At 38.1% G+C, this 12,538-nt stretch overlaps 1 protein-coding gene and 1 long non-coding RNA gene across 9 annotated transcripts in view; one reads left to right on the plus strand and one right to left on the minus strand.

Moving 5' to 3' along the window:
* Positions 1 to 1,059: 1,059 nt before the first annotated feature.
* Positions 1,060 to 12,538, minus strand: part of Shprh (SNF2 histone linker PHD RING helicase) — an 83,385-nt gene continuing 71,906 nt past the window's right edge. For all 8 annotated transcript variants that reach the window (XM_004846013.4, XM_021259272.2, XM_087190081.1 and 5 more), the window contains 5 exons: positions 11,415 to 11,507; positions 10,702 to 10,788; positions 9,856 to 10,034; positions 4,248 to 4,328; positions 1,060 to 2,746 (listed from right to left, as the gene is read on the minus strand). In XM_004846013.4, coding sequence (XP_004846070.1) covers positions 2,650 to 2,746; positions 4,248 to 4,328; positions 9,856 to 10,034; positions 10,702 to 10,788; positions 11,415 to 11,507 — 537 coding nt within the window. In that variant the 3' untranslated portion in view covers positions 1,060 to 2,649. The remainder of the gene's footprint in view (positions 2,747 to 4,247; positions 4,329 to 9,855; positions 10,035 to 10,701; positions 10,789 to 11,414; positions 11,508 to 12,538) is intronic.
* On the plus strand, positions 4,733 to 8,899 carry LOC147824242 (uncharacterized). The gene is made up of 2 exons (XR_015442510.1): positions 4,733 to 5,389; positions 6,535 to 8,899. It is a non-coding gene; the product is annotated as an uncharacterized LOC147824242 (long non-coding RNA).

The following is a 12,538-nucleotide window of genomic DNA, read 5'->3' on the forward strand; positions in this document are numbered from 1 at the left end:
ACTAAAAATAGAAATTCCATTTGACCAAGCTATTCCATTTCTAGGTATCTTCCCAAAAGAGCTAAAGATATCATATTACAGTGACACATACACACCTATGTTTATAGCAGCACAGTTCATAATAGCTAAATTCTAGGTGTAACCGATATGTCCATCAACAGATGAAGGGATAAAGAAAATGTGGTATCTATACATAATGGAGTACTGCTTGGCTATAAAGGAGGATAAACACGAAACATTTGTAGGAAGATGGATTCGACCGAAAAACAATGTTACGGGAAATAAATCAAACACTCAAGCTTCAATACCATATAATTTCTCTCGTTTGAGTAAGACAAAGTACATAAAAAAGAGCAAAATAAAAAAACCAATAAAAGGAATCACGGAGACAGATCCTTTTATAAATGGGAAGGAGTCTAAGAGACTGACGATGAGGAAGTAGGGGAGAGGAAGAGGACACAAAAGGATTTAAGATGCATCACGCACAGTTACAAATACAATGAATGTAATCATATGCAGCAAACATGAACTAAAAAGAAATAAATTAATAAATAAAAATAATAAAAATGGAGAAAGGAAATCTAGAGTTGGACAGAGATGAGTAGGAAGGGAAAAGGGAATAAAAAGAATCAAGATATGCTAAGTACATTACCTACTCCCTAAGATGAATGTCAACTTCATGGACTACACACACGTACTAATAAAAATAAAATATGGAATTCCTTAGAATTAGTAATCTTGACATCATTTGTTTGACATCATTTTCTTGAGGCAAGAAAATACATATGGTCTATGGCTTAGAAATGAAACAGTTCCACAATTTCAATTTCCACTAAAATATTTATTTAATTGAAGATATCTTACAGAAATAAATAAGAGGAGTTTTTCTCTAATACAGATCAGTATATCTATATGTTTATTTATTTTTTTACAAAATTGAAGCATATCAAATTGTTTTCCTTAAAACACAGGACATAAAGGAATACTAGGAAGCCAACGATACTGAAATAGTTTCGTTATTAAATTATAGCTACGGGCCTTCAGAATCTCAGCATCACATTGGATTTAGTGGAAGAACATGAGATTTATAGTCAGGGGTGCTAAGCACCACTGTGTTTTTTTTGCTACATGTTACAGGTAGGTTTCTCAGTATTTCTGAACCTCTGCTCTTTATTGTTAGAACAGGAATTAAATTAATTACACCAACTTCACTGGGTTGCTCGGAAAAATAAACACACAAATGTACAGAAAAGCTCTTTATAATACATAAAGAGCTACAAAAATAATAGCTGTTTAATTTCATATAAAAGAATCAATGCATACCTCCCTTCAACTGAAGTATAAGCACCAAAAATGTGTGTTTTCTTCAGCTGAATTATGTCACGCTATAAACCCAGAGTAAGAAAATGCACCTTTGCTAAGCACCAAAGCCTCTCGGTGAAGGAGGTCCAGCGGCTAGTTCTATTACAGTTTTCCAGGGCTAACGAGTCCTGAGGGCCATTTACACTCTGAAGGACCAAAGAAAGCAAACCGAAGCAAGAGCATTTGGGTTACCTCAGATGGCTGGGCTACAGGGAGCGGTCTTGAAGCCCATTAATTCTTCACAGAAGAAGGAACACTTGGTTTTCATCACTACAATTATTTGCTTATGTGAACAAAGCATTCTCTTGTTCAAAAGATCAAATACTAGTCCTTCAGGAAAGAATGGCTGAAATGAAATAAACTCTGTCATAAATTTAGATATTAGTGGCTGAAATGTGTAGCTACATAAGAATACAGGAAAGGAAAATAATCCAAGACATCAGTATAATAATGATTTAAAAAACCTGCCATAGTTCCATGTTATAATGGTAAGACCGACAATCATAAAAACTGCAATATTTACAGATATATCAATCAAAATATAAAAGAAAATAAAAAATTAAGATGACAGTTAATTGTAAGGTAAATGCTAATATACTTAAAATGCTATGTAGAGCTAACCACTTAACACTAACACCACTTAACACATAATAGAAAAATACAGTTTTCAGTATTTTGATTTTTAGTAGCAAGATGCAGAGAGAATTACTACCTAACATTAACTTACTGTTAGAAGTTGAATTACTGTGAAATTACTACGCACAATGTTATAGCTGACACTTACTCAAGTGACTAGGAGTTCTTATAGTTCAGCACTTACTTAAAATATTGCTGACAAGATATTGGTAACTCACGTGCTAAAGACCCTGAAGACCCTTCCAAACATGAAATCTGTGTTGTGTGAATACACCAGGTCAGTAGAACTAGACTCGTTTCCTTCCTCTCTTATCCCAGCTCTTCTTAAGGTTGGTCTTATCAAAAGAAAAGTATTTGTTACCTCTCTTAATTCTCTTGCCACACAGGATGTATTTTTCAGAACAAAAATACATGTTTTATTAGGGCTGGAAAATTAAAAATCTTTATAGATCCTTTGAAAGTGGCAGATTGAAAAAGACTCAATAAATAGTAGGCCAGCGTATAACCAAAATAGGAAACAAATTCATTTGACTAGGAACAGTGTCTATGACATCTACTGGAGGTTTTTTTTTTTTTAAACTTGTAACATTTTTCTACAGCTATGAAAGCTTGTTAATACATTAGTCAAGTATGGAATGAAGTAAGTGTCGTTCACTCGAGCTCTTCAGGTTCTTTGGTGAACAGGTCTGCCAGATCAGCCACAGTCAGAACGGAGGCCTCGGAATGCTTCCCTGATGAGTTCATATGACTGAAGGGTTTTCCAAGTGGGCCCGGTTGGAAAGAAAGCCCAAGAAATCAGTGAGCACATTTATAATAGAAGACCAGACACATATGTGTTCCTAAGTTGTTGTAATGGACCTAAAAAAAAAACCCTTCCAGAAAAAAGTAGGTGATGAGATTATTACCTTTCATCAAACTTACTGAAGATTTCTACATATTATTTTCTGGCTTTGTCATACAATGTTTTTTCCAAAGAAGGAAAGAAGGATGGAAAAAAGAGAGAGAGGAAGAAGGGAAAAAAGGAAAGAAAAGAGAAAAGAAAGAAAAAGAAAGAGAGAAAGAAGGTCCCTGTAAGGTTTGCCATAAGGCTCAAACCTTACAATTTACCTCCGACCATGAAAAGCTAATGTGTCTGAGGAGAATTTCAGCAGAGGTTCTAATTGCTTTCTAAAATTTACTTAGTGTAAATGATATCACTAGGGTCTGTCACACAGAGGAGAAAGCCTTCCTGTTCAGGTGGAGCCCTTCCTTCCCATACACCACAGGTGGAGGGTTTCTGTCCACCTGCTTCTCTGCTATGCAAAGCAATGGGGAGACCCTCTCTTGCGAGGCAATCACCCCGACTGACTGCTGTCTTCCAGTCCTATCGCACACAGGGAGAAAGGTATCAGTTTGTTTCAAAATGTTGGTGAAGAAAATTCATAGCATAAATATTAGAAAGCTTAATGATTTCAAAGCCAAATCTTAAAACTAAGACTGTTTTGGTCTCTTTGCATCTGTTCTGCCTCTGGATTGATACCACAACCACCGGCCAAGTTTTAAAATTCAGATATTCCTAATTGCAAGTGACTAACAAGTACTATGCAGCGATACAAGCTGAGTTTTACACCTATAAAACTAAGGTTTAGATAGGGCACAAATATATTTTATTTAATCTGGTTGTAGTGGTGTATCCAGTTGAGGACATTTATTAGCTAGGCATTGTAGGAGAAGGTGGAGTCCATCGATCCATGCACAGAGAACTGGATATATGAAGGTGAAGCAGGGGTTAAATGGGTATTTCTGGGTCAGGGGATATACACCCGAGAGTCATAAGGGATATACACCTGACAGTCCAGTTATAGTGCTCTAATCCTAGCACTCTATGAGGCTGAGGCAGGAGGATCATCAGTTTGAGCCCGCTGTCTCAAAATAAAAAGGGTTGGAGAAGTAGCTCTGTGTGAAGGCCCCAGGTTCAATCCCCAGTATCATACCACCTGCCTTCCCCATATTCTTTAAAGAGTAACCCAGAATGGTAATGAAAAGTTTGAGTTGAAAATGTTTTTACATATTACACCCTATTAATAACTTCAATATAGAACATGTAAAACATTAACTGGGAAATACCAGATATGTGAAATGTCATTCCTTATACAAAAGTATTTGTGTTGCATGTTTTGTTGCCTTCTAAGTGAGGATGTTCTGAACACATCCTGTGTAAATAAACAGGGAAACCTTGCAGCATGTATTGATGGGAAGTTGCTTCCTACCTCCTCTCCGCAGTTTTCAGCATGGCCTGCATTCTTTCTTCTATTGTTGCTTTAATTAAGAATCTGTGTACAATTGTAGGTCTAGAAGGGACATAATAATTGTAAGTTTAAAGACACCTTAAATTAGTACACTTCTCAAAAGAAGAAATACAAACGGGCAATAAGTACACACAAAAAATGTTAAGCATCTCTGGCAATTAGAAGATGCAAGTCAAAACAGCACTGAGATTCCATTTTACTCTAGAAAAATGACTCTCATCAAGGACAAAAAACAACTAATGCTGGCAGCTTATGGGGAAAAGGAATTATTTTATGTAACTGGTGGGAATGTAAGCTAGTAAAATCACTACAGAAATCAGTATGGAGATTCCTCAAGAACTAAAAATAGAAACTCCATTTGACTCAACTTTCCCTCTTCTGGGCTTCTTTCCAAAAGAGCTAAGGACACCACGTACAGCGACACACGCAGACCTGTTTACAGCAACACAACTGACAACAGCTAAACAGTGACTGCCAGAATATGTACCAGTTCCCCAAGATGAGTGCGACTGTAAACAAGTATGTATCACAAACATATATTAATAAAAAAGAAACGGAAAGAAAAGATTACAGGAACTGACTTAAGCAATACTCGCCAGTCGGCGCCCACTTGTGACACTCATCAGTGTGCTTGAATGAGGGCACCTCAGCACCAGTTGATCTCTGTGAACTAACACTCCAGTGAGGAGAGAGATAGTACACGCAGAAGGAAGTCGGAGTGTTTCATGCGGAGATGATGTCATGAAGAGCTGAACGTATGAGCTGGGACATGAGAGATGTCGGGGAGAGAGAGATGGTGAGGTCGGAAGGCAAAGAGGAGCTGGAAGAGCATCCCATCCAAGCAGAAGAAGCAGGGTTCCTTACTGGGAGGAGATTGCAGCTGGAGAAAGCTTGAAATGTGTGGGCGGCTGACAGAGAGCGAGTGTGACAGAAGCATTACTGTTCGCGAGGGACAGAGGTGACACAGAGGCTGGAGAGAAGCAGGGCCATGACCGGAACTGGACTTTACTGGGGTTACAGTGGAAAGCTCTCGGGGGTTTTTAGGCATGATCTGATTTTTACTTTACAAATCTCTGTGGCTGTGGTGGAAGCAGAGAAGCCAGGTAAGTTTTGTAGTTGTGCAGGTAAGAGAGGGTGGGTTGTGCTCTGGTCATGTCAGTGAGGACAGCAATTAGTCAGTAGATATGGAAATGTGGCGGTCAAGTTGACGAGACTGAAATAATAATCTGGATGTGAGATTAGATTTCTTAACTGGGCCAACTACAGATGATACTGCCACATTCTGAGATGAGGAAGGCTTAGGGTGTGTGGGAGGGCAGTAGGAAAGTAGTTATGATTTGCCCATGTTAAGCTTAAGGTACTTACTAGCTAGGCATTAGGAGAAGGTTGACTCCATGGATCCATGTACAGAGAGAACTGGATATATGAAGGTGAAGCAGGAGGTAAATGGGCATTTTGGGGTCAAGGGATATATATATATACACACACACACACACACACACACATACACACACACACTTGAGAGTCACGAACCTGTCAATGTTACTTGTAGCACTGGGACTGGTAAGAAGTAGGTCATCAATAATGTTAAGACCCTCATTTTAGTGGGATGGTAAGGCTAAAAACCCAAACAGAAAGGCTGAGAGAATGGGAGCTTTAGGGAGTTTTTGAAAATGGAGTGTAGGAGAGTGTATGTTTTTTGTTTTTAACTCATGTTCCTGCTAACTTGAACCACTGGTGATACAAGTCACCCGATGCAACTGTCCTATGCTGCCTTTTGGGACAGTCATGCATGTACTAGCAGTGGTTCAGAGCCATCCGGCAGAGACATACAAGTTATGGCCCTGCTGTCAACGTGTTAAAGATGGATAATATTAAGATGTATTTATGTGGTGATGTATGACTAGAGGAAAGTCCTTGAGAATGTGAGAATGGATGGGACAAACAGAGGGAATGGCTTTTGAAAGCAAGGAGACACTTCTTTGGGACGAGAGGGAAGGCATACACGGTGGCTCCCTCCTGTTACTAGGGACGACCCATGCATGCTCCTACCTGACACCAACCCCACATTTCAGGGTTAGGTCCTGTGTCCCCTTCCCTTCTCAAGCATACTGGTCCACTATTCTTTTCCTCCCCTTGCTTCCCTAGTTGTTCTGCCCCCAATTAATCATTTTCTCCTTATTTCTCCCATTTGGAAGGACAAAAAAAAAAATCAGTCTTGATATTAATCGCTTCCTTTTTTCTGCAGCAAAACTCCTTAAAGTCCTGGTCCTGTGAGCTCCGCCAAAAGAGCAGTGAATTGTAGCTGAAGCATGGACTGCAGCCCTACATCTGCCACCACTTTCCAGGCTCTGGACCAGTCACTTAACCTCTCTTCATTGTATGTGTTTGTTAAATTAGAAGATACAGAATCCCATTCTTTCTTCATAAGCACTCACATCTACTATATTACTGAAAGTAGTTTTAGTCTCCAGGCTGCTATAACTAATGACCAGATCCCAAAGATGAGATTCTTTATCTTGACCTTCTGATTACACGTGATACAGTTGGTCATGCCCGTGTCATTGGTTTGACCGTTTTCTGTGGCCTTTGCTCGTCTATTACTGTGCCTCCTTACAGAGCCTTTTAACTTTGGGGTGCCCTGGAGTTTTGTTCTTGGTTCTCTTGTCTAGCTCATCTCGTTCAGTCTCTTGACTTAAAAGTACCATTACCTGTTTCTGACCTCTAATTTGTACCTCAGACTTCTCTCCCAAACTCTAGACTTGTACATCCAAGTGCAGAACAGAAATCTCTACTTGGATGTCTAATAAACATCTTAAACTTACATCTAAAGAAAACTTCTGTCCTTCCCTCACCAAATCTGGTCTACTGTGGTCTTTTCTAGCTCAGCTGCAGGCTTTTCATCCTTCTAATCATCTAGGCCAAAGTTTAGGGTGTTAACTCTTGATTCTCTTTCAGCCCATCTCCACTATGTCCACAAATAGTATCAGTTGTACTTTCAAAATACATCCAGGAGCCAGGCAGGTGGCACATTGTAATCCCAGCAGTCTGGGAATGGGGGTAATGCAAGTTTGAGTCTAGCCTAGACGATTTAGCAACTTAGTGAGATCCCGTCTCAAAATGAAAAATGAAAAAGGGCTGGAAATGTAGCTCAATGAAATGTAGCTCATTCCTCATTACCTCAACATAAAATAAAATATAGAGAAATCCTATTTTCTAGCATGGGCACTGCTCCCAGCATGGTCAGCTCCCCACTCCCTCCCACCAAGGCTAGTACAATGGCCTCCAGGGCTCTCTGTGTTTGATCCTCTTCACCCTGGTCTGAACACAAAACTGAGGATTGGTTTCTTTAGATCCCGAGTTAGACCGAGTCATTCCTCAGCTCAAAGCCTTCTGATGGATCCCTGTATCACACGGTAAACGTCCTCACAGTGGCCTCCTGGGCCCAGTATAATTCCCCTGACTTCAGGCCTCCCTTCTCTTCCCTGGCTCAGTCTTCTTCAGCACCTGGGCTCCTTACTGTTCCTCACAGAGACCAGGCATGCCAAGTGCGCTCTCCTCTGAAATATTCTTTGCCAAGATATCTCCATGACTAACTTTCCCATGTCTCTCTGTCTTTATTCACGTTACCTTCTCAGTAAGTTCTGGCCTCCACCTGTACCTTCAATCTTCCTCGCCCTGATGTACTATTTTAGCTCCCGACATAGTGTATCTTTTATATGCTTATTGTTTATGCGCTGTCTCCCGACCAATCCTCTTACAACTGGATCTCAAGTAACTAGAAGAGTGTCCTGCACACAGCAGGTGGTCAACAGAACTAATGAGCACAGCTCACAGGGACTGATGCAGGCTGACAATGGCAGGATGAGGTACAGGCCATGTTCTTGACATGAAGCCAAATCATCAGCGGGGAGGAGGAAGACATAGAAGTCTTATAGTCTCCATCTATTAGGAAAGCATAGTAAAATCGTTGGATAGTGCTGAATAACAGCCTTTTTTGACTTGTGTTTTTAAATCTGAAATAAGCCCAGTCTAGGTTTTAGAAAAACACAGTTAGGACAAGTTATTGTTTACAAACACAGCACAAAGCAAACAAAAAACAAATCTAAGATAAGATGCATTAAGCCTGCATTTAACAGAGTGAAATCACTTTGCCATATCTTGTTAATGGACTGAGTGATGAACATATCTCTGTCCCATTTAAAATCAAGACTTTCTATGTGCTCTCCCAGCCATTGCTTATACAGCAGCCCATATTTCCAGGTCTCATATGGAAGACCTCATCTCCTGCCACTTTTTCTCATACTTCAGCACTTTCCTGCTTCTTACAGTCCCTAGGATGTCAGGATGACGATCACCTCTGTTTGTGCGCATGTGAATCTCTTTGGCTATATGAACACACTTTTGTAGCCCACCTTTGAAATACTTATTCTTTCAAGACTCAATCTAATGAAGTCTTCCTTGGCTCTCTAGCACACAGAGGCTCACTGCCTTTATGTTCACCTGACATTAAATCGTCTGTTTCCTGTACTACCTAGTGACCTCCTCTGTACGCTCCCAGCTGGAGAATAAACTATGTCTTATTAAACTTGAATCTTCAGTATGCAGTAAAATGCCTGACATTTATTAGGTGTTCAGTAACACTGAATGAGTGCTTAGTATAAATGTGCTTATTTGAAAACATTCAAGTCATCTAATGCTCATGAAATAATGTATGTGGGAGGCCTTATCAAAGATAACAGTTCATGCTGATATTTCATAAAAGCAGAATATACCACATAATGTTCACAGTTAGGTTTGTTTTGGGCCTCAAGCTCAGTCTGTCTCTTAGAGCTGACCTAGGATGATGCTTTTTCTTAGGATAAAAATTTCATAAGGAGTCATTTGTTTTCAGTCATGTAGGAGATAAGTCTTCTTTTAGACATTTGCTTGACAATCAAAACTCAATTCTTCTCAAAGTCATGATCTATTACCTTTAACTCTGCAGCTGTCTTAAGAATGCCTAACAATATTTTTAGATGAAATGATCAGATTTTTGTATGAACAAAGACAAAAAACCAGGAGAATTCATGGGTTTGCTGTTTAGGAGAGGCACATTTCAAAATTCCATGCTCTTTAATCATATAATGATGCTTAAAATTTGAATTAGGAAGTACAGGTTGAGCATTCCTTGTCCGAAAATCCAAATATTTTTGAATGTAGACATGATACCAGTAGAAATTTTCATAATTGACCTCACGTGATGGATTGTAGTCAAAATCCACATGAACTAAAATTATTGTAAAATTAATCACCCTCAGGTTATGTATATAAAGTAAAATATAAATAAAATATAAAATATAAATGAACTTCATTATTAGATGTGGGCCTCATCCCCAAGATATCTCATTATGTATATGCAAATATCCCCAAATCCGAAAACAATCTGAAATTTGATAGACTTCTGGTCCCTAAAATTTCAGATGAGGGATGTTCAACCTGTGATTAAAAGTAAACAGGCTACCATGAACATAAATGAGGGGTGTAAGTGCTGATTTAGTGTCTGGGTGATGCTAATTTCAGTCCTTACTTTGTCTGTCCAATTCGGTGCACCCTCCCTATGGCCTGCAGCTCATGGGCAGGGTTCAATATGGGCTCCACCAAGAGAACATGAGTTGCTTCAATGATAGTTAATCCATTAGAACCTGTGTGCAGGGGCAGCAGCAAAATATTGATTTGGGGATCATGTTTAAACGCTGATAGGTTCTCCTAAAAAAGAAATACACATTTTAATTTTAGCTGGAGGTTAAAAGAGCAGAATTTCATAGTTCAAAGTAAAGATGTTAATGGTACATTAGGTCATCGCGAAATAATTTCAGAAAATGGAAACTTATTGCTTGTCTTTCATTGTGAGGAAAATTATCATCAAAGTTCTCTTGTGCTTTACTAAAATACAGTGGAAGTCACAAGGTAAATGTAAGAAAGAAAAGTGTGCTAGAGTGAATGTGAGATAAGAGACATGAATCTGCTGAGTTTTGTGTGCATGTACGTGTGTGCCTCATGACGTGCACCTGTCACTGTGCTGACAGTGATGTGAGAACAATTTTGACCATGGTACTTTTCACTTCTGTCTGACACCCAGGCCCAAGGCCCTGTTCAAAAGGTATCTCGTGGGCAATCTTTTCCTATACTAAAGGCTCTCAAGTCAGATGACTGTTAAAAAGAGGATGGTCTTTTAAGTGGTCAATAAAAAAGGACTGAAAAATCTCTATTTTCTTTACTATGCTTTAAAATGCTAATTTTAGAATTAGTCAAGAACTCAATCTCCACTTCTGGGACTTATATGACACATGGCAATACATGTAAGTAAGCTAGGTAGCAGTTTTGGTTTGCAACTGAATTCACATCAACAAACAAGAGTGAAATCTTGACATACCTGAAATGTCTTAACACGACTGATTTGTGCAAATTCCATGTTGTTGTCGGTAAGAGCTTTTGAAATAATATCTAATACATCTTGCCACTAGAACACATAAAACATAAGAAAGCCTGTATTTACACACAGCTTTTGTCTAAGGAGGATTTGAGGGGACTAAATCACAGTAACTTTTATACCTTAGATTTAAGTAATATAGAGCAAATCTTCAAATGCAGTACTATCAATGTTATTTAGCTGTGCTGTAACATTTTTTCTTTTGCATCAAATGCTGGTTAAAAAATAGGATAAAAACATGAGTATGTTTGAAGCAATGTTTAGTGGATGTATTCACTTTATCTTTCAAAAAATGAAAACTGTTGGATTTATTCTATTCTTTATGTGATAATTTTCTTAAACAACCAAATTCATTTGTGAAATGCAACTTTAAAGGTCATAGATTCCAATTTTCAAAATATTAAAGTAAGAATATCTTTAAATAAAATTAATATAAAATCATAAAACAGAAACTGCCTTGTAAAGTATTATCCAATTTCTCTAGAAAGAATTACATTTAAGGATATGGAAAAAAATTGAATATGAAAAAAGTCTATCTGTAATTCTAACTCTTATCTACATTAGGGCAAGCATTAGAAATTAGTTCTTAGACATAAAATGATTAGAGACAGAAAGCGGGTCAGAGTTAATGCTGCAGAGGAAAATATGAACTATACCGTAGAGAAAACAAGGGCTTTAGCTCCTGGGTCTGTGCGCTGTATTCTCATGAGGGTTCGGACCACCGCTTCTACTTTTGTGGAATGGCTACCCTTGGAACACAAAGAAGAAAACACATCATTATTAGATAAATCCCAGTTAAGAATGGGAAAGGAGTAATCCAAACCATACATGTCTCAAAAGCAATGAGCAGGTACTTACGCATTTCCTTTTTTATTTCATATTTTCCGGAAATTTTCTTTAGCTTTAAATTGTAGAACAGAACACTGAATATAAATGCATAACTAGAAAGTCATATAGATACTAAAAATAAGATTTTTTAGTTAAGTAGCTAGGTTTCATAGTTAACAGTTACTCTCACTTATTCCAGATATTATGGGTTTAGAAATGTTAAGTATACAAAGAACAAAAACTCCAAGGTAAGTAAATAGGGAAGATTCAACCAATGAAGAATAATTTCTTAAAATTATAGACAATGATGGAGGTACACTTAGATTAAGGCAGATTTGAACAAAGCTAACACTTTTAAACAAGTGTGTTTTTTGCATCATTTACAACTCAAAAGAATATGAAAACGATAAAAAGCAGAGAAATAAGAAAAGGAGGAAAGTACATGAAGTGTTTCTGTCATACTTATGAGAAAGTTTTCCTGCTGGAGTACAGAGAAAGAGTATGACAGATGTTAATGGTATGGGATTTTTGAATGAGATAAATCTAAGTTCAACTCACTAGTCATATAGGTTCTAACTTTTAAGCCTTCTCTTCCTCATCTGTCAAACAAGGACGATAATTATAACTACTTGCAAAGGTGGCTGTGACAATTCAATGACAAAATGCATACACAATGTTTAGCCTAATACCTGGCAAAAAATGAACACTCAATAACTTACTATCTTTCTGAGCCTTTCAGTAGGAGTGTTACAACTCAGATTATGCTGGGGTAGGGGGTGTGGATCTAATAAAAAGCATAAATATTTTCACAGCAGTATTAACCTCCTCCTCAATCCTCTCAATAGCATTTTTACCTGAAGAAACAGTCAAAGGCAAAAATATGAACAGAACAAGGAGGAAATACTAATTTGAAGTTGGCAAGCTAGAATCATGGAACAAGTTCTAAAATTCT

This window comes from Heterocephalus glaber, unplaced genomic scaffold (assembly GCF_053883595.1).
Source record: "Heterocephalus glaber isolate CG9 unplaced genomic scaffold, H.glaber_assembly_v1.0 deba00001550, whole genome shotgun sequence".
NCBI lineage: Eukaryota > Metazoa > Chordata > Mammalia > Rodentia > Bathyergidae > Heterocephalus > Heterocephalus glaber.